At 37.3% G+C, this 26,739-nt stretch overlaps 1 protein-coding gene across 4 annotated transcripts in view; it reads left to right on the top strand.

Moving 5' to 3' along the window:
• Nucleotides 1-26,739, top strand: part of IFT57 (intraflagellar transport 57) — a 55,669-nt gene that overhangs the window by 27,225 nt on the left and 1,705 nt on the right. Inside the window, exons 7-13 of one of the 4 annotated variants that reach the window (XR_014026437.1) lie at nt 3,022-3,093; nt 4,393-4,524; nt 4,731-4,793; nt 11,826-11,892; nt 12,891-13,061; nt 14,463-14,796; nt 18,599-18,734. Coding sequence is in view for 1 of the 4 variants with exons in the window: in XM_081327649.1 (XP_081183775.1) it covers nt 3,022-3,093; nt 4,393-4,524; nt 4,731-4,793; nt 11,826-11,892; nt 12,891-13,061; nt 14,463-14,557 (600 nt within the window). In the remaining 3 variants the exon portion in view is untranslated. Of the gene's footprint in view, nt 1-3,021; nt 3,094-4,392; nt 4,525-4,730; nt 4,794-11,825; nt 11,893-12,890; nt 13,062-14,462; nt 15,724-18,598; nt 19,029-26,739 lie in introns of those variants that run through there. The other 3 variants (XR_014026439.1, XR_014026438.1, XM_081327649.1) reach the window with 3 other exon arrangements.

Here is a 26,739-nt window from a genome sequence, read left to right as displayed (position 1 = left end):
ACCGCCCTGAGTCCCTCGGGAGAAGGGCGGTATAAAAATTTAATAAAACCTAAAACCTAAACCTACATTTAACTTCAGTTTCCTTAGTTTCCCCTGAGGAAAAACTTGTTGATTTGCTAATGTTTAATATTAGTTTGGAATCAAAATGTGTTTGCACCTAGTTGTTTTTTAAACTTCTTCATTCTTAACTCCCCAAATTCGTTCTTTAAGATTTAAAATTACCGGAAATGCTCTTAAGCAGCACATCTTGGATTTTGATCTACTAATTAGCCTAAATCTACTCAGTGGGCTTAGAATATTCACTGACTTCCCATGGCTGCTATGTATAGGTAGTCATCACTTAACAACCCTAATTAAACCAGAATTTCCATCACTCAAGCAAAACATTGTGTGATTATACCACTTAGTGACAGCAGTTCCAGTAGTCCAGTTGTGATCAGTAGGTGAGGAGTGCACCATCATAAGGTGAGGACCTTACACTTTTCCTGCCTTGTCATGTTCCCCTTTGCTCAACGCCCCTCTGGCTCAGGAGCTGTCTCAGTCAGGCATGTTTTGTCAGCAGTGGAAGAAGAAAACAGTGAAGGTCAGCTGGGGGCAGTGGTAGAATGCAGGATGACCAAAAGGCAGAGATGGGGAGAGACAGGTGGTTGAGGGAAAGTTGAATCACACACTGTAATTGTAAATGCAGACAAGATTCCAAGTGCCCAAATTTCAATCTGCCATAACTACCATTATTTCAGTACCTTCGCAACTTCAAACTCTCATTGAATGAATGGTTGTTAAGTGAGGATTACCGCTTTGCCTAATATATTCTATTGAACCATGTTTTAACTCTACTGTCTTTATGCTGTTTACCTGTTTGCTTGTAATTGCTTGACTCTTCATTGGGGCCCTCTTAACTGAATCTTTTTACACACTCACCCCTAACCATCTCTGTCTAACTATGTTTAAATATACCATATCAGTTCCATTTATTCTGGTTTTTGTATTTATTTCTAATCAACATTGGCAATTCATCTTTTGCTCACCTCGCTCAACTGTCGTCTCTTGAATTGTAATGTCTCTCTTTTCCGTGGGGTGTTGAAATTATGTATTTGAATTATTCTGTGTCTATATATATATATATATATATATATATATATATATATATATCAAGGAAATCACTAAATCACTTTGCTGCTATCTTGTATGCCAAATGTGACTGTTTTGGCATCTAGTATTAAAGTTTTCATTGCTGTCCATCGTTATTACAATCAGTGTAGGCAGAAAAAATAGTGATTGCTCAAGCCCTCATTCCACGCAGTCAGTGGATAACTACAGCTTTGCAGAGTATATTCTAGGAAATCAGAGTAGTTATTATTTTAGATAGTAAAGAGATTACACTTTATCCACTTTATTCAAGTATTGCAATTTCTTTCTTGCTGCCTTCCCACACCTCCAATTATTATTTTTTATTCAGAATATTTCTGCTAAATTGTGTGACTTCCTGTTACTATAATTATACTTGTCATCTTTAAAACGTACCCTTTGAGTAGTCAATTGAGGCACTATATATTGAAGATTTTTCTTTGCAAACCTGTACCATGTTACTTGCGGGTTGGCATGGAGAAATGTTGAGATGTGTAAAAAGTTTATAGCCAAAATAAGTAAGGTGGAATTATGAATTTTATGATTCCAACAATACATCTGATTTTATATTCTTTCTTGTTTGTCATTTTTATTGTTCAAGGAATGTGCAGGAAACTTTTCAGCACCACAGCTCAAGTAGACTGTTGTTTTTTTTCATGATACAACTTTTGCAACTGCAGATGCATACAGAAAACCCAACTGGGTGAACTAATCTGCATTTAAGTTCCAGGCTGATGTGCTGATGTCTACCTTTACCATACTCAGTTCATGCTCATCATTGCTGAGCAACCAACTGCAATTCAGTGCTTTATTTCTGGACTGCGTTCACTGCTTTGATCAATCTGCAATCCTAGGGAAAATGAATTCTTACATGCTTCACTATCAATTGTTATTTTGATATTTCCATTTTTCGCAATGGTTATATGGTTTTTTTGTTTTGTTTTTGATGTTCAGGAAGAGGCCAAATTCTTTTTTCTTTAATCCTTCTGATCAGATGTTTCAGGATTTTGTTTTCTAAGAGGAAAGTTATATCATCAGCATATCAAAGATTGTTAGTGATCCTTTATCCAATTTTTACTCTGATTTTTTAATTCTTCCAGTTCAGGCTTCCTTGTGATCACTTCAGCATATGTTGAATAAAAAAAAGTGAAAGATTGCAACCTTGCTGCCCTCCTTTCTCTATCCTGAACCAATAAGTGTTTCCACATGGCACAATAGTTTCCTGATTTGTGTACAGCAACTACAGCAACTTAACAGATGTGTTGTTACCTGCAAGTCTCTCTAGGACTCTCCACAACTTGTCTTGATTGACACAGTCAAAGGCTTTCTTGTATTCTTGACATTCTTTTCCACGATCTAAAATAGACTTGTAATACGGTTATGAGTGCCCCTTCTGAAGCTATCTATTCTTGACATGTCTTTGGTCAGAACAGTTTTTTTCGCTTGCTTGTTTAAGATGATGTTCAAATCCTTTTGATTTTCACAAATGCATTCTTGGCATGGACCGTCATACAGTCCTCCTTTAGCTGCTTGCAATTCTGGTTCCAGTAAACTTTGCTGTCTTTCCTTGCTGCTCTTTGACAATCTTTATTCAATCTCTTTGCTTCCTTTTATTTTGTACTGCTTTGACTGCTTTTCCTTGGTTATTCTGATGGTTTCATCTGAGAGCCACTTCTGCATTTTTCTGGTTTCTTGTATGTGTTCAACTGTTGTTTCAGTGATAGTTGATTGAGTTTCTCACTACAGTACACCCGGGCATCTTCTCAGCCATATCCAGCAGTTCAAACCTATGCATCTCAACTGCATACTTAGAAGCGATTTCGGTGATGTTAAATTTCTCTGGTTGTTTAGTAGTTCTTTCTAAATTCTAAACTTTTTCGAATTTTAATTTAGGATTGGCGAATCCACGTGGATCAAATGCATCAGCACCAAGATGGAATTGAATCAGCTTTAAAAGACACCCGTGTAAGTCTGATGTGTAATTCAAAAGTGGCATTCTGAATCAGATTGTGGCAATTCAGGTACTGCATGCTATTAAATAGTTGTAGTATGTTGTTACATTATTACAATATTGTTACAACATTATGTTACTATCATTTCCATCAAGGATTGTCAAGGCCTATAACATCAGCTTTCTCTCTGAAACCACTTCTAAAGAATAAAAAGTATTTTTTTCCCTGAGGCATCTCTTTTTATTTGGAATTGTCTCTGCCAACAAGCTGTTTTTATATGATGCCTTTTTTAGGAGATTTCTGTAAGTAACTGGTTTTGGACATGTTTGCAAGGTTTTGCTTACATATGAAATTTCTGCACTGTTTTGAGATGTTTTCAGTGTTTTCCTCTAAGGCAGGGATGTCAAACTCATCATGTGACGTGTCACAACGTATTGCAATTTTTTTTTCCTTTGCTGGAGCTGGGGTGGACATGGCTTCTGCATGACGCATCCGGCCCATGGGCCAGCAGTTTGACATTGCTGCTCTAAGAGATGTTAGCTAATAATCATTAAATGGTGCTAACCTCCAAGGTGAAGGTGTGATCTATATTCAGGTTTAAAACCTTAGGATTCCTAATAATTGAATTTAATGTTTAATATTAAGTTTTTGACACCTGTGAAGAGCAGATGAACACTACAACACTGTACAACACTGTTAGCTCTCATTCTGAGATACAGACAATTGCAAGACCTGTTTTATTACAATATTCATTGATTTAATTTTAAGCAGAGCAACAAATATGAATAATTGCTGAGGCTACAAAAGTGTTTACGGAGTCCAGGTACAGTGATTATTTTGCACTCATAATTAAATGACTCAGAAAGTCTTAACAACTTACATCCCATTTCATTATTTAAACTTTTCAAGTGCAAAATAATTGAGAAACTAGAGAGTTTAATCTTGTTTTAGTGTTAGGATTTATTTTATGTTTCTTGAAACAAGTAAACTTAAGCTGGATAGAAAAATATCATTATTTTGGATCCAGCGCTGGATATTTTTAGTATTTCAAAATTTGAAATATTTTTTCCAGCATAGTATTACTGTGCTCCAAAAGACTTTCCAAAATGTTCTTGTATTTTGTATTTCTCTAATGCCGCAGATCTGAATTTAAAATTTGATTACAATTTTCAAAGCTAATTTAGACATGGAACATGGGCTGATGTTCAAATAAAGTGTTAAAAGAAATTCCATTGGACATGTTGGAACTCAGCAGAGCTTTAGATCCCAATTGATTTCAGTGATAATTAAATTGCTTGTAAAACCTTTACAGGGCTACCTTGACAAGCTTCATAATGAAATCAGCAGAACCCTGGAAAAGGTTAGCAGTAGAGAAAAGTATATTAACAATCAGCTGGAGCATTTGGTTCAAGAATATCGTTCTGCGCAGGCACTTTTGAGTGAGGTAATATATTTTGCTTTTTAAAGTATTGTGCAGCTGTTATTGCTAGCTGAATCTTTTATATTATATGTTTTATATTATAACTCAACTCCTAAAAATATAGCAAATGTTCACATTTAGCATTGTTCCTCTGAAAGGGGACATTCTCATAGAAATTCTGCACCTGATTAAAATACTGAATCCTAATATTTCTTCCTTCCCACAAACAGGCCAAAGAGAAATATCAACAAGGAAGTGGTGGTGTGACAGAGAGGACAAGAGTTCTGTCTGAGGTACAACTTGTTTATCTTGGTATTATGTCAGATATCAAGTGAATTCATATGTGTTTCCCCTCATATTTAAATTTAGTAAAAATAGTAGTGTAATTGTGGAGACTGGGATTTGTTATTTCCAAAAATCTAGTAGAGATTGCTAGTCATGGAGACTGCACTTTCCAACCACTGGGGGGTAGTTTTTGGTACAGCTTCTGAGTTCAAGAACTCCATGGCAACTATGGGCCTGTTCCAAGTAATCTCAGCTTCGTGACATGTGAGTGGGATCCTGCTGTATCATCATTTAAGCAGATCAATTTGGAAATGGAGAATAGTGACATCTGTCCTTTGCAGTATTGAGATTGCTTCTTTGTTGGTGGATTTCATGGCTATCCTGGATTTCTGCATGGTCAGAGCTGATCATCCCTAGGCACCCGATGGCTTCCAAAGAGTTATTGGGAGTTTTCCTGACAATTTGTCAGGCAGTTCTATCTCAGATTTAGTCAACCTTTGGGATATGAAAACAGCCAAAATATTCAATAAAATTAGTCCTTGAAGGCTTCTTCTCAGTCACTGATCCCATATGTTTATTGCGCTGAGGGAAATGAAACAATTGAAAAGATGCCCAGAATAATGGTAGCACAAATCTGAAGTGACTGCAACTCATAAGGCTCAAGCTTCAAGGCTCCATAATTGTAATAAGAGTGGCAAAACATCGGTTCTTCATGCTTTCAGCATCCAAAGATTCCTGCCTGGTATCTCTGTTCATGTTATCAGGAACATTTAGGGAATGCTGTGTGGGAGGAGACACCTTTAGGTTTTTGGGCAGCTAAATTTGTTCATATATGTTCTGGGCTGGATGTAGACAGAATGAATCCAATGTGATTAATGAAATGGAATCTTGTGTTGTTATCCAGTATTTATTTGAGCTTATTGACTCCAAATAAGTGATTAAGATCCCCTGCTATCTCTCAGTTTGTTCCATGTTCACCTGATTCCTTCAGATGCTTGGTGAAGGATGATCAGCTGGATCAGGAAAAATGTCGATGTTTCTCTAGGACAGGGGATTATGATTTTTTTTTAAAAAAAAATAAGGAATTTCTTCCTTAACCTAGCTATTTTAAAACCTCCCTTAACCCAGCTATTTTTGATAACTTTCTCCTAGTTTCCAAGCTTCTTTTTTTAGAGGAAGGTTGTTGTTAATGTGGCATTCAGCTACAGATAATCCTGCTAGTCAGTCGTCAGATTTGGTCATGGGATAGAAACCCCATTAGTCACCCTGATGGATAATCTTCTTCTTGATAGGGGAATCCATTTCTCTTGGTCCCATTATGCTTTTTGGCAAATTAGATACAATTGACCATGGTATCTTGCTGGACTGTCTACAAGGGCTGGGAGTTAATAGTTCTGCTTGTCAGTGGGCATTTCCAGGCTGTAATCATGAGATGCCATGTTTGAAACCATGTTTGTTCCAGTATAGGGTACCATTGGATTTTATGATCTTCGCAGTGTTATTTAATTTCTGTATAAAGCCACTGAAAAAGGTCATTTGGCAGTTTGGGTGATGAGCCATCAGCATGCAGTGTCACTTAGATGTTGAAGTGAGTATCATTACCACCCCAGGCTGGATGGGGTGTGCTTGAACAAACATCTGAAGGGTGCCAGAGTCTAGGTGTGTTCAAAGTGCAGTAAAGAACATGAATACATGCTGTTCACTGAAGTGGTGAGCCAGGATATGAGCTGAACCAGTGTATATAATATTGTGTGGTTATTATGGTGCCTTGTTTAAAGGATGAGGTTTTTAGTTGTGTGAGGTTTCTGTGTGTATCTTTTATCAGATTTATATTGGATTTTTTTCCCATTAGCTGCCCAACGTTATATTGTATAAGATAGGCAGCTATATAAATCTTATAAATAAATAAAATTTCTTTGTATTAAAATAGTGGTGCTGGGCCACTACTTTAGTCCATAGTATATGATGTTTTAGCATGTTTGTGGCAGAGTTAAATGTCTAACTTTTGGATGCCTGATTGAAAGTAAGCAATGAATTTATTCTGAAGTATTCATGAAGGCTGAGTTGTTACATGTTGTACAAATTTGTAATTTAGAGCACTCTGAATGGCCACTTGAGAATTCCACTTCTGTCAGTTCCCTCCCTGAAGCCAGTTCACTGACCTCAATTAAATGATTTACTGTACTCTGCTTCTGTGAAATGGTTCAGGATGAATGAATTACTAATTTTCCTTTTCAAATAACTTAAATTTTATAAGTTCTTAATATTAAATAAATGAATATTTATTTAACTTCACATAACTAAAAGACAGGGCCTCTGGTGAGTGTTTATCAAATCAAAGTATATAGTAGACTTTTCTCATTTATCTACTTTGTATTCTTAATTATTCTTCTGCATGAAGAATTGAACAAGATGCACATGTGTTTTAGTTATGTCAGTAGACAAAGGAAACATTGGGTATGAATCCTTTTTTTAACAGAGCCATTAAAGTATGAGCTATTAAAGCAAGATTTCTAATTCATAGCAGCCTTGTGAAAAAGCCCCTGAACCTGATATTACCATCATAGATAAATGAAATTGATATTACCATCATAGATAAATGAGATTGAAAAGGTTTGCTGTGGTGGCATACTGGTTAGAATGCAGTATTACTGGCTAACTCTGCCCACTGTCAGGAGTTCAATCCTAATGGCTCAAGGATGGAAGCCTTCCATCCTTCCGAGGTCAATAAAATGAGGACCCAGATTGTTGGGGGAAACATGCTGACTCTGTAAACACTTAGAGAGGTCTGTAAAGCACTATGAAGTGGTATATACCGGTAAGTCTAAGTGCTATTGCTGTTGCATGTGAAATTCAGAGAGACAGTGCTGTTTTGGCTATGGAACCACTTTCTCTGACATAGTCATAAATTTCCAGTTTGAAGTAGTTTTGTCCTTCCAATGACGCTCTCTCTTTCAGTTATACTAAACTTGAGAAAATATATTAACTATGATTTCTGTATTTCTTCCACTTTAGCTATCACCTTAGTTTTTAGTATGTAGTAGGTCTTTCGTATACCTTCCTAAGTTTGTTGAATTTTTGTGGGCTTCAGTACGGTAGTTTGCAATATTAGAAGAGGGTTTTTTTAAAAAAAAAAAATTAAAATGTCATAGTTATGTATTCCTCAGCAAGGGTCAGTTGTACAAGTGTGATTCATTTACCCTTTTCCATTTTCACCTGATTTTAAATTATGTTTACTTTATTAAGCATTGAGGCAGAATCTCATATAAAAAAAAACCCAGTGCTGCTGCAGCCAGCCTGTTCTCCATCTGTTTGACTTGGCTGGATGCCACAGCAATACTGCTCTTTCCACCCACAGTCTCTTGCCAGCTGGAATACCTTGCTCTGAGGTGGTTGTGGTAGCTAAGTAATCCTTATTTATCTCCCACTTGAACTGGCCACTGCATCTTGCCAAATGGCAGATTTACTTTGGGGAATCTACTGAAAACAATGAAAAAGCAAAGCTACTGACATTATGTATATATGCATAATGTAACTTGAGTATCTCTAGCCCTCCTATAAACAGAAATTCTCAACACCACATACTGCATCTAAGAGATAAGAAAACAGACAATCATTACGTAAGGAAGGATTTAAGCAGGAAAGGATAATGGTCTTTTTTTTCTCTTAGACTGCAGATATTCTAGCAACTTTCTGTGCTTTCTACATTCAAGATTGTGCCAGGTTGTAGAGGTTGCTACAACAGCAACAGCCAGATGTTAGCCTCTCAAAGAACAAAATTTCTTTTCTCAAGCTGCTGTTGCTGATATTTTTTACAGTTTTGGCTACTAGTGGCTTTCCCATCTCTGGTATTCCAACACTCACACTGTTTCTATTTGAGTAGTAGTCCTCTAGTAGTAGTAGTCCTCAACTTATAACCATTCATTTAGTGCCTATTCGAAGTTATAATAGCACTGGAAAAAGTGAGTTAGGAGCATTTTTAATGCTTAAAACCGTTGTAGCATCCCCAAGATCATGTGATCAAAATTTGGACGCTTGGCAACTGGCATGTATTAATGACAGTTACAGTGTCCTGGGGCCATGTGATCAACTTTTGTTAGCTTCTGTCAAGTAAAGTCAGTGGGGAAGCCAGATTCACTTAACAACTGTTCTACTAATTTAACAACTGCAGTGACTTACTTAACAACTGAGTCAAGAAAGGTTGTAAAATGGGACAGAACTCACTTAACTGTCTTGCTCTAAAAAATTAAATATAATTCAAAAAGGCTACGTGGTTTACAGAACGCAACCCTAAAAAACCACCTTATTATGTATGTGTGATAGTTGAACCCAGAGGATTTCTTGATCTTTGAGAACAAACAACTTTAGAGATGAATGATGCTGGTTAGGAGATAGTTTTCAAAACAGAACTTGATTCTTCAGTAAGTGAAGCTTTATTTTTAACCTGACCTGCTTCTTCTCTCACTTTTAGTTCATGAGAATACATTAAAAAAAAATAGAGAAAATAAAGCAAGTCAGGGTCCATTCTCCATAAAGTTTTCAAATGAGTAGGAAATACATTTATATTTATTTGAGAATATATAAAGCCACACAACTCATAATATGTGACTCTGGATAGTGTATATCAATACAAATAAAAAGCAATCACAATTTTAAAATAACTTTTGTCATATTAGTTTCATAACACACACATAGTTAAGGCTGAGCATAATAAGCACCTGGTCTCAAAGCAAAAAAGTCTCAGTTACCATCCTGGCCCAATGTGTGAAAGAAAGAATAAAAACAGGTTCTCATGGCTCCATGAAAAACTAATAGAATTACCGACACCCAAATATCAGTGGGGAGCTTGTTCCAGAGTAAGGACACAGCAACAGAAAAGGCACATCTCATGGATCCCATTAGATGACATTATCTGAAAGAGATGATCTCTGGAGCATCCCCATCCTGTATTACCTAGAGCAGGGGTCTTCAAACTTGGCCCTTTTATGACTTGTGGATTTCAACTCCCAGAATTCCTCAGCCAGGCATGCTGGCTGAGGAATTCTGGGATTTGAAGTCCACAAGTCATAAAGGGCCAAGTTTGAAGACCCCTGACCTAGAGGAACAGAAATAAATAAATGGAGATACTGGAGAGCTGATGGCCCAGGTTTGAGACCCGAGCTCCATGTAACAGGATGCGCTCCTGTTACTTGTCCCAGCTCCTGCCCAGCAAGCAGTTCAAAAGCATGGAAATGCACATAGATTAATAGGTACCACTTGGGTGGGAAGGTAACAGATTTCCATGGGCCTTTGGCGTATAGCTATGCTGGCCACATGTCCACAGAAATTGTCTTCAGACAACACTGGCTCCCTTGGCCAAGAAACGGAGATGAGCACTGTGCGCTAATATTGGACACAACTGACAGGGAAACCTTTTGTCAAATAAGCCAGCCTGTGCTATGTAAGACTTACTATAAATTTGTTTTAGTTATTTAATTTATAAAATTCAGAAGCTGCCCAATTCCAGATGACTTTGGCAGCCCTATATTTTAAAAGTCAAGAACAATATAAACAAAAGAGAAAGATAATGAAAGTCTGGAAGGAAGTAATGCAATACCTTAAAAAAAAACCTTACTCCTACATTTTGGAGCAAAGTCAAGTTTCAAAGACTTAAAGAACATGGGGTGGGAGCCATATAGATTTTTGAGGTGATGCCTGTCAGCCCCACATGGTTATCCAGTCTCTTCTTAAAGACTTCCAGCATTGGAGCATTCACAACGTCTGGAGGCAGGTTGTTCTACTGATTTATTGTTCTGTCAGGAAATTTCTCCTTAGTTCTAGTTGCTTCTCTCTTTAATTAGTTTCCATCCGTTGCTTCTTGTCCTGCTTTCAGGTGCTTTGGAGAATAGCTTGATTCCCTCTTCTTTGCTCTCGTGTCACCTCTCGTCCTTCTCTTCATTATATTAGACATACCCAATTCCAGGAACCGTTCCTTATATATTTTAGCCTCCAGTCCCCTGATCATCTTTGTTTGTCTTCTCTGTACTCTTTCTAGAGTTTCAACATCTTGTTTTACATCCTGGTGACAAAAACTGGATGCAATATTCCAAGGACATGATTTAGAAGTGATTACAATTTGAGCACAAGATAAAAGTTGTGCAAAGCTCTCCTGGCCATGTCTCCCATCTGTTCTTCAGGCAATATATAGAATCTAGGACAGACATGTCCAACTCACGACCTCACGTGACATCGCGCAACGTATCAGAGCTTTTTCCCCATTGCCGGCAATGGAGTGGACGCAGTTTCCTTGTGACGCGTCCGGCCCGTGGGCCAGCAGTTTGACACCCCTAGGAGGACTTCTAAAATTGTACAGAGGTCTGAGAGAAGAAGTAAAGCCCCACCCAGAACCAATCTGGAAAGTCTCCAGATCTGGATCCCTGGGGATCATAAACTCACACCTCCCCAGTCTTGCTAGGGTTAAGTTTTATTTTATTTTATTTTAATCCCATTTATATCCCGCCCTTCTCCGAAGACTCAGGGCGGCTTACACTCTAAGCACAAATCAATGTGCTTAGCAATAGCCTTCATTGAAGCCTGTTCTTCCTCACCTAGACCCTCACAGCTTCCAGACACATTTTAAATCAAAAACTACTTTTTATTCTTTGAACTCAGCAGAATATACATGCTTTCCTATTTTCACAGTACAATTTTAGCACAATTTTTTTTATTTGTGTTGCTCTGTATATGGGGACTGTACTCCAGTAAGCTGAGTCTCATTATTTTCAGTAAGTTTAGTATTTCATCATTATGCTCTATTTTATACTCCTACCTGTTTGCTCTATGATGAATTTAGGTTGACTTAGTTGGAACCTGTTACCCTGTTTTTGAATTGTGATATTAATAAGATTTTTATATTAGGCTTCACAGAGCAAAAGGAAGTCAATTTAACCCCAACAACAATTTAATAGGGATAAGAAATTTAGGGTTTTTTGTGTAGAAGAGAAGGAGGCATCCTTAACTTCAAAGTGAAAGTATTATAACCTGTTAATTTTTTTTCTAAGATTACTGAAGAATTAGAGAAAGTAAAACAAGAAATGGAAGAAAAGGGAAGCAGTATGACTGATGGAGGTAAGGCATTCTGAAGTATTTTCTTGAGATTTTCCCCTCAAATATAGTAAAATATCATAATGTATTTGCTCTTGATGGACACACCTGGACTATTTTCTTGGCAACATAATAGAAATGCTTTGACACTGCTGACTTCTGGGCTGTTTTAATTTGAATAACAGGTACAAAAATAGGCTATTCAGCTGTGAAAAATAAATAGAAGATACTGGTTGCAGTTTAATTCTATTTTTATAACTCCAGAAACCTAATTGTTGTCTGGAATTAAGATGTAATAGGTTTCTTGTTTATTGCTGAATCATCTTTGTAATCTTTTTAAGATTGAAGGGGTTATTTAATTCTGAAGACATTGATAAAAGTAAATAAAGTTGATAACAATACAGTGACATAATATGCAGGTGTTTTTTAAAGAGAACATTCTCTGTTATCTCTATAACTGCTGGGAATATATGTACATTTTTAATTTATTTTTATTTTATTTTAATTCCATTTATATCCCGCCCTTCTCCGAAGACTCAGGGCAGCTTACAAGCTTAGCAGTAGCCTTCATTCTATGTATATGCCTGCTTATTAGGGCTTTCACACACACCCCAAGCGGCATTATTACAAAGTCAGCTTAATTGCCCCCAACAATCTGGGTCCTCATTTTACCTACCTCGGAAGGATGGAAGGCTGAGTCAACCTTGAGCCTGGTGGGATGCGAACCTGCACTAATTGCAGGCAGCTGGTGTTACTTAAGGAGGCATTAGCCCACTGCTCCATCAAGGCTCGCTCTCTCTCTCTATATATATATATATCTTCAGTTCTAAAATGTCATTTAGATGGAAAATACATTATGTTTTATAAGTAGGTTTGATATGAAATGGAAAATGATTCCAGAATGTTGTCATTCTTCTGTTTATTTAACTTTGATTAAAAGAGATTGAATCATAGGGGAATAATAACTTTGTGCAGTAAACTGAAAGAAAAAATGTACTTTTTTTTACATTTTCCTTTAATAGCTCCATTAGTGAAGATAAAACAGGCCTTAACCAAACTGAAACAAGAAACCATTCAGATGGACATACGAATTGGCGTAGTGGAACACACATTACTTCAATCAAAGTTGAAAGAAAAATCAAATATGACAAGAGACATGCATGCTACCATAATTCCAGATTCTTCAATTGTTGGTACCTATTAATTTTTAAAATAAATGCCGTGCTAATAAAAATTTGTACATAATATATTTTTGCATTTATGTATGACATGCTGCAAATCTATTGCTGTGATAAACAAAGATTTATGTTTTACAATCAAGACCTATTGTGTGTGTGTTTTTGTATGTATGTGTATCTGGAAGTGTAGAGAGAGAGAATAACAGGTGTATAATATATAAAAAGTTTTGGATTACATTGCATTGAAAGGAAAAACTATTCAAAAGCAAAATCCTATGCAAAAATAAATTGTTGCAAAACATCTAACTGTAAACACCAGCCTTCCTTTTTTAAGACAATGAGCCATCATACCTTTATGGACTGTATCAGGCTCTGTCAGCGCTACCTGTCTCATCCAGATTGTACTTTGCTGTTTTTGAGCTAGGAAATTACTAGAAAACTAATTTCGCTCAAGAACTAACTTGTTAGGTTACATTGCATTATACTCTATGTCCATAATCTTAATGGATTTAAGTTGGATTCTAACCTAATTATATAATATGTTAGATTTTTAGGTCAGTTTGTAATTGAATATTATATTTGCATACCAATGCCTTTCAGGATTTTGGAGTCCTTAGTGCTCTCTGAACTTGTTTTCTTGCAGATGTTTCATTGCCAAACTAGATAACATCATCAATGCTAATAGGGTGTGGTCTTGTTGGCCCTAGTGTGTGTGTGTGTGTGTGTGTGTGTGTGTGTGCGTGTGTGTGTGTGTGCTGGGTGCAAGCTCCATCTCAATTGACAGGTTGTGTTTTGTTTTGTTAGAATTGCTAGTTCTGTGAGGGGAAAATCCATCTGGCTATATGATAGGGTATAGGAGGGTTGCAAAGTGAAACAGGAGGGACATATGGAATGACGAGCTGTGCCTCATAAATGGAGAATAATTGATGATTGTTTTTTCTGCCAACTGGTGACATTGGCTCAGAGAGAAAAGAAGTTGAATAATCCACCAATTAGTGCCTTGAAGCTGTCCTTCATTAAATCTGTAGGGACACAATCCCTGATCTCCATAATTGATGCCCTTTAAATCATCTATGGTGGCAGTAAAAATTATATCAAACATACTTTTCTGTTGACTCAAACTTGGGGAAAATTCCTATTTATGCAACCATAAGGAAGTACATCTGGTAATCAAGCAATAATTAATATACTCAGTTATGACTCTGTTTCAGTTGTCTGCTATCACTTCCCCCATCCTGTTCTTCTTATTTAGGTGTGTTTCTTCAACACCAGAAAATATTTCTACATTACATTCTCTTTTCACTGGGTAATTTGAAATTTTCCCTAGTCGCACATTTTCTGTAAGAATAGATAAGTTGTCATTCTGGCAGTAGAAGAGTAGTATCGTTCTAAGATTTTTGTTTTGTTTTTTATTAGCTTCTCCAAGCCAGCTATCTGGGCTCAAGGAAGTAAATTTGTTCTCTGAGACTCAAGAGTTTAGTAGGATGCAGGTCTATAAGAGCAGATCTTGAAACATGGACATAGAAGAAAAGAAAAGAAAAGAAACTAGAGTGGAAGTAGGACAGCTGCAGGAAGAAAAAGTATTGGTCTTATAGGTAAAAGTATTAAGACAATTGAATCTGGATGTAAAAAAAAGAACGATGTGGAAGCTGCTTGGAACAGAATGAAAATGTGTGGTTATTCACATGAACCATGAAAAGGACTTCTGTGAATGATGAAGTGAAAAAGGGAATCAGCGGATGAGAAAAATGTAAGAGGATGGTTGCTGGAAAAAATGAGGATGAAATAGATTGTACAATGTATTTTAAAAGAAAAAATAGTAGAGAGATGAACAGAGCTCAACAAGGAGACTCCAGCAGAGAAAATGCATTTAAAAATTCAAAAAATGATTTAGAATAAAACTGAAATTTGAGATTACTTCAAGAACTATTTTAGTAATTTCTTCTGTAGGAATGATGATGTTAAGCTAAAGAGTGGAAAGAAAGAAATGTTGTACATGGGAGTATCCAAGGAAAAAGGAAATCATAAATGCTATGAGAACGTTGAAAAAATAGTAAGGAACCAGGGATAGATTATGTAATTGTTCATGCAATTCTTTTATCATGTGTATGAAAATTGTAACTGTGCAATAATTGAAAGAATACATTTATTCTTCCCATATAAATAAAAAAGAAGCAAGAGTGAATTCAAAAACTAATGGAACATTAGCTTATTAATTGTCCTCAAGAATGTTTTGCAGAATTATAATTAAAAGAAATGATTGTGAGCAAAAATGTAAATAATGCTGGGCAGCTTATTGCAGGTACAGAATATACAGAGCAGTTTTTTTTCTTTAACGAATAATTCTAAAATATACAAAACCTTATATGTGTAATAAATTTTGTATGAGAAACTGTGTGATAAAATAAACTTCAATTATGGAATGTTTTGCTTGAATGTGGAGTTGGGGTTGCTTGCTGAAGCAATTAGAATGGTATGTAATGGAAGTGAAGCATATACAATAGTTCATCCATGTGTATATAGAAAATGTGTTACAGAAAGTTTCTGATGAGTTAGAGGTATGGTTGATTGAGAATGTAAATGAGTAGTTTTTGTATGATTATTTGCAGTGAGTGTGAAGCAGATTATATGATGCAGCATGGTGTATACATCTGAAAATTAATCTGTTGAAAAAGATTAAAACAGCTACAAAGACTCCTCTACTTATGACTGTAATGGAGTCTTCCCATCATGGCCACTATCTGGTCTAATGAATGCCAGCCGCCATGTTCATTAAGCAAATGCTGCAGTTAAGTAAACCAGTGGTTTGATATAAGCCAGTTTTGCCAAAAACCAGGAAATCAGTGCCAGTTTTTAGCAAATAAAATGCAGTCACATGAGTGTGGGACACTGCAGATGATCATAAATGCGCCCGAGTTGCTGAATGTTCAAAGGTTGGTCATGCAGCTGCTGACGATAGGTGTCGGAATTTCAAATCCAGGTTGTCCCCCAGGTACGTCTGTCATAACTTAGAATATCGCTAAGCAACCAGTTGTAAGTCAAAGATTACCTGTATGTGTAACTGCAGGGTGTGGGTGTAGCCTCTGCCCCCTCGTTCTTGTTGATTGCTCATAAATGACTCAAAATTTGATAGAGGAAATGGCATGAATTATAACAAGTTATAATAGTAATTGAAAAATTAGAGCAAGCAAATGAATTATTGTTCTTTGGTATAATGTTTACTGAAGGTGGGAAAATGGATGAAGAATGCTAGTAAAGAGGTAGTGCTTACTGAGCGGGGCAGCAGTAGTGAGCAATGAATGTTTCTAAAAAGAAAAAAAGTTTTGTGTACGAGTGCATGCTTCTACCCATTTTGTTATATGAAAATAAGAGTTTGGGAAATCTGCAGAAACATAATGGAATGCAGAGGAATGATGAAGGTGAGAAATGACCTTTTGTGTTCAGAACTAAATACTTGAGTTTCTTCTTCAGAAACTATGAAAGAGGTCTTTTGTACTACACTAAAGTATGCCCAGAAGGGACAACTGTAGTAATTAAACTTCAATAATTTTGCTTCCTGGAACCACCTGTTGTGCTTTCCCCATGATTCATTCTGCTGTCTGGAATGTACACCATGAAGGTTCCAGGAAAACTAATCATCAACTTTGCTGCAGTTATACTTCCTGCTTTATTTTAAATCTTCTGATGTCCTGATCCTTGAAACATTTATCTACTCCAGAGTCAGTGCAGCAAGCATATATATAGTTCATGCTGGACATGAAAGATGTTGTTTTCTTTCTAAGAACTATCCTTTGCTTCAGTGCCTTAATAAAATTCTCTCACTGACTTCCTGGAGTTTAAGGGATTCTAATAATTCAGATGTAACTAGGGCTGAATTCAAATGATCACTACCTATTATGTACTAAAGGGTTTATTACATACAACTACCGTATATACTTGAGTATAAGCCGACTCGAGTATAAGCCGAGACCCCCAATTTCACCCCCAAAAACTGGGAAAAGTTGTTGACTCGAGTATAAGCCGATCCGCCGTTCTGCATGCCTCGGAGGCTGGATCCGCGCTCTGCAAGCCTCTGCCGCCAGGCAGGTCTCCGTTTTGTTCTGGGACTAGTTCCCTAGCCTTTTGGAGCTTTTGGTGTTCGCCCATCAGCTGTCTACGGGGAGGCAACAAAGCTGCCTCTCTAGGCTTTGAGAAAAGGCCCCTTGCACAAAATTACTTTTAAAAAAAAAAAAAACTTCAGAGGAAAAACAGCTGCAGAAACATTTTGTCTCCTTGCTGGCTTGGTTCATCTACTCTTCAGCCAGGAGGGAGTCCAAGGCCTAGAGAAGGAGAGCTTTGCAGCATCCCTATGGACAGCTGATGGGCAGACAGCTGATTAGCGGAGAAGGCTCTGAAAGTAGCACCAAAGCCTCGGCCGCGCACAAGTCCTCGGTAAGTTTTTTTGTTGACTGGAGTATAAGCCGAAGTGGAATTTTTCAGCCCAAAAAGTGGGCTGAAAAATTCGGCTTATACTCAAGTATATACGGTACCTTTTCATAATGAGAAAGGGGATCGGTACATAGCCAGTTTCTTACTTTAAAACAACAATAGATAACTGCAAGGTTTTGCCTCCTTCCTTCCATTCTCAATTCAACATGGATTGAAAGCTTGACGTGGAATTGTACAACTAATGCCAGATGTTCTATCAAACACTGGTGTTTAATCTTAGAACCAGGCAAGAATTAGCAGCTTGCTTCTTGAACAAGATTTTGAAAACTGTTAAGGATCATAAACTGTCAGTGGATTCATTTATATTGTTAATCACAAAACAAGGGGATCTTTTGGTTCTTTTCTCTTGGCATGCTTTGTGATACCTCAAACTGGGACCAGGGCAACTTAAATCTTGCAGTGCCATTTGCGTTGCTTGCTAATAATTTATCTGCGTGTGCTTAATTTTTCCTTATTATTCATATTAACATTTCTTTGATTTAGCCACAATACTTGCTAGGTAAATTGAATTAATTTCAGCAATTTTTTTTAAAAAAAAATCTGCCTACTTAAATCCTCCCAATTGTTCACTCAGGAATTCTATTGCCATATAGGACTGGTATAGTTAACTTCATAACGGCTTTGTATTTTTCTGCTAAAAAGATTGCTTCTAATAACAATAAAAATTTGGAATAATTTGTGACTTAAAAAGTTTATTATATGATAAGGACATGGAGCTTCCATTCCTACTTTCCCAAAGTGATTATATATGTTAAGAATTGAGGTCAGAAGAAATACAGAATTATAACATGAGCCCCAAAATATACATAACTTTGTTTCAAGAAAAAGTAGAACAGAAAAAAGCACTCCCTAAATGACTTCTAAAGCTATGACAATCCTTTCTATATTTGTTATTTGGCACACTTATTTGCAGCACTGGGTATCCTCAAAATATTAAGTGAATTATCTGGCCATAAAAAAACTGTCAAACTCTTTTGTAAGCAAATAAACCCATCTCTCTCTTCTTAATGGGTAGGCAGTATTAGTAATATTTCAGGATGAATAATTTTGAATCTTTGAAATAGGGTTGGATAACTGCATTCCTGCCTACTCAGATGCAAGTTCCATTATGTTTAATGCAATTATCGTCATGGAAGTTGGTACAGAATTGTAATGATGTCTCAGCAGTCACATTGTCCAAGAGGAAAATATCATTGGCATGTAAGAATTGCTTACGTATTTTAAAGTCCCTTTGTGGCAGTTGCATCTCTGTTACCTGTATAATCTATAGCTAGTAATGTTAACTCCATCCTGCACTATGTTTATGTTTTATGAATACATGCCTATACAAGGAAAACACTATGAATAAGAGTATGGCGAACTCACATTTCACAAATTTGATGGGTGTTTTTCCTAGGCTAAAGGCAATGTAGTTTTACCATATTGTAATGTACACTATTATTTAGCATCTGTTATAACTAAAGAAGCAAACGTGAGTATCTTTGTAAAGTAATAGTAAAATTCAGAATTGGAATGAACTTTTGATGCCATCTGGCTCTTCCTTGGAAACATCCCTGTGGCTGGTGGGTTTTGTAACTTTAACAATTTAGGAAAACTAAATTTCATTTATATTCATTTTACTCTACTTAGAAGATTTGGTATTCAAAAAAATATTTTAGTACAAAAAGGGAAATTTTAAAACACGAAGAGTCTAGAATTCAAACACTAAAAGACAGCTATGATACAGAAGTGACAATCTTCAATATATAGATTTGCTTTCTAGAATTTGTAGGGTGCAAATTCTTGTAATTTCTATGGTATTATCTGTTATCAAACTTTTTCCCCAACAAAGAGTGAAAGTATTGACATTAGATTTTTAGGAATCTGTCAAATTCCATTGTATATGCAAGATTAAATATTGAGCAGATTTTTAGCAAGTATTACATGGAGATGACAGATGTATTTTTCCTGTTCCTCAAGTGGGAATGATACTAAAACGTTTTGGTCTTTTTCTGTTCCAAACAAAAAGTATTATTTCTGAAACCACCTACAGCCAGACCAAAACAATATAAATACGATGAAATTATTAAATCTGCAAATTAGGAAGCTGGAAGAAGAAGAAGAACAAATCCAGAAGCTATTCATGCCCTTCCTCTGAAACATACCCAGTGATGCTATAATAGCTGTTGAGAGATGGAGCCAGTTTATTTTGGACAACAGATTTAAATAGTGTTCTCCCAGAGTGACTTTTTCAGGGAAACTCTTTGCTAATTAATTAAAACTAAACAGGGGTTTTGTTTGGTCTGTTTTGATCCTCAGTTAACCCAATATATTTATCCATCCAATTTTGAACTCATGGGCAGAGAAAAAAATAAGGTAGCACATGAAACAGGAGAAAAAAATATCCAACCATTAATTTGGAACACACACGTACACATATTCCATCTGCATTACTTGGAATATGCAAAAGATCATGCCTCGGCTATCAAACACAAGTCCAGGCCCTCACAGCCCAGAGAATCCACAATTGTGCCATATACGTTCGTTTGCCGCCCACCCCCCATCACCTTTTTTCTTCTGGAGGCTTTCAGAACCAAGGCTATCAAGTGGAAAAAGCTTCTTTGCACTGAATCTGCATTATTTTTAAAGCTAATAGAAAGAAGGAAAAGGTGCTAATGTGATTTTGGAGATGTGGGGACATACAGGGAAAATAGGCAAGCTATATCATTACAGTGAGAGAGACCAAATAAGGTGGGGATGAATGAGAATAGTGAGTGGCAAGAGGTACTTACTATTCATCCTTATTTAAAAAAATAGGATTCAATTCTAGTATTTCTTTTCAAGTTAAAAAAATGCAAGCCTCCCCCTTTGGAGGCAGCTTATAGGAGTTATTTCACTTACAAAAAGCAATTTTAATTTAATCTGCCATCTTTATAATGGGTCAGTATTCCAAATAAATTATTCTGGGATAAGCAACATTACTGAAATGATTAGTCACCAAGACCAACTTAAGTCATATTAACTTTAATGAGATGATAAATATTATAATCAACATGTTTTGAAGGGCAATATGGAAAATAAATTTGTTTTTTTTTTAAAAAAAGGTCATTCATTACTATAACATCTAAATAAATAAAATGTTTAATGCAACATTTTTATGAAGGCGTTACAGTAATACATCATTTTTAAGGTCTTGGAAGTATTTTTGACACCATATTGTTAAGGTGTTATTATGTAGCTAGAAAGATTTGTAGCTGTATAGTGGATTAATTCTTAGTGGCTTCCTGGCTAAGGAACCTTTCTATATTCTCAAAACATAATCACAGTCTTCTCTAACTTGAGGGAAGAGTGGGATTCAGGAGGAGAGGAAGTTAAGAGGTCCATTGTTCTGAGTAAGTTTTTGCTGTCCACTTACAGTATCAAATACTAGGTGAATGAACGATTTTATACAAAGAGTGAAAGATTGGGAACCAGTGAGAATTCTGCAATGGGTGCAAGTGATACGCTTGTGTATAGGACTTCATCATGCATATGCTGCAACTTACAAAACTGGTTCAGATGTCATGATGAAACATAATCATGACAAGGTGTTTTAACAGCTGTTGAGAATGTTCAGTTATTCAAAGGTGACTTTAAAAAATAATGCAGTATGTTCAGTTTGGAGTGGTTCTACATCTGTTGCAATCCTTTGTATTCAAAAATCTTTATATAGACCACTGAATACTGGTTTTATATCAACTTTATGTGAATTACAGCAATTAAAACTGTTCTCAAATCTCAATTTCATTGTTTTAATCAGGTTTTTTTTTAAAAAAAACAAAACAAGGTGTAAGATTATTCCTGGAGATTCCAAGTGAGGAAACTGCCTCAAGAGCAGGTGGTGGCAGTAGATTTACCTGCGTGGGTGAAATTACTTCACCTGGATAAACAGCCACACCCAAATACTCCAGAACCAGACAGTTGATGAGTTTAGGCAGTTGGAACTGGGTGTGGTGATTAGCATATTATTTTCTTTCCTCCCTTTAAGAAGAGTTCTTTACTTCATTTCTCTGCCTCTGCTTGTCTCTCCATTCTTATATTTTCAGACAGAATAGTTTGTTGTAGTTTTCTACACTAATATCTTGCTTGGCTTCTTGGATTTTTTAAAAATGAGATAATTTAATGAATTGTAGACTTATCAGTCTCTTCAAAGTTGGTGAATTCAGGAAACAAGAACCATTTGGATTTTCAGAATAATATTTATTGTTAGTGTCAGGCGCAAGAAATCAGCCAAGGCAGTTCAAATGAATGCAGATTTAATGCATACTAACACACTCTACAACAGGGGTGTCAAACTTCTGGCCCATGGCAAAACTGTCCCGATACATTGCATGTCACATGACGTCTCGAGTTTGACATGTCTGCTCTACAAGAATCTAAGCTACTAATGGTCAAAGCAAATTGGTGGTTCAAGGTGGACTGAACTTAGATCTCTTGTGGGTGCGAAGGAACTTGAGCCTGATGATACGCTTGACCTTTCCCTCAGGCTCAGCCTAATCATCTCCTACAGTTGGTAGAAGGGTAACAAGGTCTTGAAAGCCTGCCAAAGCAGTTCTCCAGATCAATTTATGCCCAGCATAATTAAGATGGAATTACTCTGAATCTCTTTTTCATGTTATTTTTAATCCCATTTATATCCCGCCCTTCTCCGAAGACTCAGGGCGGCTTACAATCTAAGCACAAATCAATGTGCTTAGCAATAGCCTTCATTCTATGTATATGCCTACTTATTAGGGCTTTCGGGGGCCCCCAAGCGGCATTATTACAAAGTCAGCTTATTGCCCCCAACAATCTGGGTCCTCATATTACCTACCTCGGAAGAATGGAAGGCTGAGTCAACCTTGAGCCTGGTGGGATGCGAACCTGCACTAATTGCAGGCAGCTGGTGTTACTTAAGGAGGCATTAGCCCACTGCTCCACCAAGGCTCCACCCCCTCTTCTCATTATAAAGGGAATCTTTTATAATGGTCTTGCTCACTCCTTCACATTCCAGACTCTGTTAAAAATTCTATCCCAAGCCTTCATGTTATGTTTACTATACCAGACAATATGTCTTGTATATACAGAACTGGTATGCAAATAACCATGTGTATTTCCCACATTTTTCTCATAAATTCCTTTTTTTTTGTTAATAATTTAATTAAAATATTTGGATACAGTAACAAAAGATAATACAAACTGAAAAAGAAAAGGGGATGCAAGAAAGCAAAAAGGTAAAAAGAACCCCCACCCTGGAAAAACATTTCCCACCTTATCACAAATATAAACAATTTCATAACCTATTCACCTCTTCTTAATTAGCAAATATACTGTAAAACTCTTCATCCCATACTCATCTCTTAACTATAGTTACTGAAATAAATAAGACTTCTCCAATCCAGGTGTCAACAAAATAATATTAATTAACACATATAAAACTCCACATTCCATGTTTCAAATCTTAGCTATAAGCAAAATCCCATTTAAAAAGCATAAAATAGTCCCAATAGCCAACTATAGACAAAAATTGCATTAAAGTTTAACAAAGGGCGATTATTTTTCTAAAAAAACCCACCTAGTGTTACTGTATTGATGAGATGAGGGGCATAGAAAGGAAAGGAAGGAAGGAAGGAAGGAAGGAAGGAAGGAAGGAAGGAAGGAAGGAAGGAAGGAAGGAAGGAAGGAAGGAAGGAAGGAAGGAAGGAAGGACAAGCATCAATACACAATTACCCTATTCCAAATATCAGCAATTCCAAAGAAAATAATATGATCAATACAAACCACCTCAAAGATAAAAACCATTCCAAATACCAATATATCCCATTCATATAAACATTCTATATTTCAACTCTATAAACAAATCTACATTTTGCAACTATAAAGTAATCCCAGTATCTTAATATAAATAAAACACTAAAATTTAACATAGCAGAGAGAAAATGTTGTTGTTAGTTGCGAAGTCGTGTCCGACCCATCGCGACCCTATGGACAACGTTCCTCCAGGCCTTCCTGTCCTCCACCATCCTCCGGAGTCCATTCAAGCTCACACCCACTGCTTCAGTGACTCCATCCAGCCACCTCATTCTCTGTCGTCCCCTTCTTCTATTGCCCTCAATCTTTCCCAGCATTAGGATCTTCTCCAGTGAGTCCCTCCTTCTCATTAGATGGCCAAAGTATTTGAGTTTTAGCTTCAGGATCTGGCCTTCTAAAGAGCAGTCAGGGTTGATCTCCTCTAGGACTGACCGGTTTGATCGCCTTGCAGTCCAAGGGACTCGCAGGAGTCTTCTCCAGCACCATAGTTCAAAGGCTTCAATTCTTTGGCGCTCAGCCTTTCTTATGGTCCAGCTTTCACAGCCATACATTGCAACTGGGAAGACCATAGCCTTGACTATACGCACTTTTGTTGACAGGGTGATGTCTCTGCTTTTTAGTGTGCTGTCTAGATTTGCCATGGCTTTCCTCCCCAGGAGCAAGCGTCTTTTAATTTCTTGGCTACAGTCCCCATCTGCAGTGATCTTGGAGCCCAGGAAAATAAAATCTGTCACTACCTCCATTTCTTCCCCATCTATTTGCCAGGAATTTAGAGGGCCAGATGCCATGATCTTGGTTTTCTTAATGTTTAGTTTCAACCCAAGTTTTGCACTCTCCTTCTTCACTCGCAACAAGAGGCTCTTTAGTTCCTCTTCACTTTCTGCCATTAGAGTGGTGTCATCTGCATATCTTAGGTTGTTGATGTTTCTTCCGGCAATCTTAATTCCAACTTTTGATTCATCTAGCCCTGCCTTTCTCATGATGTGCTCTGCATATAAATTAAATAGGCAAGGCGACAGTATACAGCCTTGCCGGACTCCTTTCCCAATTTTGAACCAATCAGTGGTTCCGTGTCCAGTTCTCACTGTTGCTTCTTGGCCCACATATAGGTTTCTCAAGAGACAAATAAGATGGTCTGGTATGCCCATCTCTTTAAGGACTTGCCACAGTTTGTTATGATCCACACAATCAAAGGCTTTAGCATAGTCAATGAAGCAGAAGTAGATGTTTTTCTGGAACTCTCTAGCTTTCTCCATGATCCAGCGTATGTTAGCAATTTGATCTCTAGTTCCTCTGCCTCTTCGAAATCCTGCCTGTACTTCTGGTAGTTCTCGATCCACATACTGCTGGAGTCTAGCTTGTAGAATTTTAAGCATAACTTTACTAGCATGAGAAATGAGTGCAATGGTGCGATAGTTTGAACATTCTTTGGCACTGCCTTTCTTTGGAATTGGAATGTAAACTGATCTTTTCCAATCCTGTGGCCACTGTTGAGTTTTCCAAATTTGCTGGCAAATTGAGTGTAGCACTTTTACTGCATCGTGTTTTAAGATTTTGAATAGCTCAGCTGGAATACTGTCACCTCCACTAGCTTTGTTGTTGCTCAGCTTTTCTAAGGCCCACTTCACTTCACATTCTAGGATGTCTGGCTCGAGGTCAGTGACCACCTCATTGTGATTGTCAGGGATGTTAAGCTCATTCCTGTATAGTTCTTCTGTGTAATTTTGCCACCTCTTCTTAATCTCTTCTGCCTCTGTTAGGTCCCTGCCATTTTGGTCCTTTATCATGCCCATTTTTGCATGAAAGGTTCCTTTCATCTCTCCAATTTTCTTGAAAAGATCTCTGGTCCTCCCTATTCTATTGTTTTCTTCTATTTCTTTGCATTGTTCATTTAAGAAGGCATTCTTATCTCTTCTAGCTATTCTTTGGAATTCTGCATTTAATTGGGCGTATCTTTCTTTTTCTCCCTTGCCTTTCGCTTCCCTCCTTTCCTCAGCTATTTGCAAAGCTTCCTCAGACAGCCATTTTGCTTTCTTGCATTTCTTTTTCTTTGGGATGGTTTTGGTTGCTACCTGTTGTACAATGTTGCGAACCTCTGTCCATAGTTCTTCAGGCACTCTGTCTATCAGATCTAATTCCTTAAATCTATTTGTCACCTCTACTGTATATTCAACAGGGATATGATTTAATTCATACCTGACTGGCCTAGCGCTTTTCCCTACTTTCTTTAATTTAAGCCTAAACTTTGCAACAAGAAGCTCATGGTCTGAGCCACAGTCAGCTCCTGGTCTTGTTTTTACTGACTGTATAGAGCTTCTCCATCTTTGGCTGCAGAGCATATAGTCAATCTGATTTCTGTGTTGACCGTCTGGTGATGTCCATGTGTAAAGCCGTCTCTTGGGTTGTTGGAAAAGAGTGTTTGCTATGACCATCGTATTCTCTTGACAAAATTCTATCAGCCTGTGCCCTGCTTCATTTTGTACTCCAAGGCCAAACTTGCCTGTTATTCCAGTTATCTTTTGGCTTCCTACTTTAGCATTCCAATCCCCCATGACGATAAGGACATCATTTTTGGGTGTTAGTTCTATAAGGTGCTGTAGGGCTTCATAGAACCGGTCAATTTCATCCTCTTCAGCACCGTTGGTTGGGGCATAGACTTGGACTACTGTGATATTGAATGGTTTGCCTTGGATTCGAACTGAGATCATTCTGTCATTTTGAGGATTGTATCCCAGTATTGCTTTTCCTACTTTTTTATTGACTATGAAGGCTACTCCATTTCTTCTGAGGGATTCTTGCCCGCAGTAGTATACCTGATGGTCATCTGAATTAAATTCACCCATTCCTGTCCATTTTAGTTCGCTGATACCTAAGATGTCGATGTTTAGTCTTGTCATCTCTTGTTTGACCACGTCCAGCTTTCCTTGATTCATGGATCTTACATTCCAGGTTCCTATGGAGAAAAAATCTTTACAGCATCGGACTTTCCTTTCACCACCAGACATATCCACAGCTGAGCGTCCTTTCGGCTTTGGCCCAGTCGCTTCATTCTTTCTGGCGCTACTAGTACTAGCCCTCTGTTCTTCCCCAGTAGCATATTGGACGCCTTCCGACCTGAGGGGCTCATCTTCCAGCGTCATATCGTTTTGCCTTTTGGTACTGTCCATAGGGTTTTCATGGCAAAGATACTGGAGTGGTTTGCCATTTCCTTCTCCAGTGGATCACGTTTTGTCAGAACTCTCTGCTATGACCTGTCCGTCTTGGGTGGCCCTGCACGGCATAGCTCATAGCTTCATTGAATTACGCAAGCCCCTTCGCCACGACAAGGCAGTAATCCATGAAGGGGAGAGAGAAAATACTTCTGCTTTAAAAGGGACAAGTTCATAAAACTTCGTTT

The sequence above is a fragment of the Vipera berus genome (assembly GCF_964194415.1).
Source record: "Vipera berus genome assembly, chromosome: 4".
Taxonomy (NCBI): domain Eukaryota; kingdom Metazoa; phylum Chordata; class Lepidosauria; order Squamata; family Viperidae; genus Vipera; species Vipera berus.
This window is presented reverse-complemented; position numbering and strand designations above follow the sequence as displayed.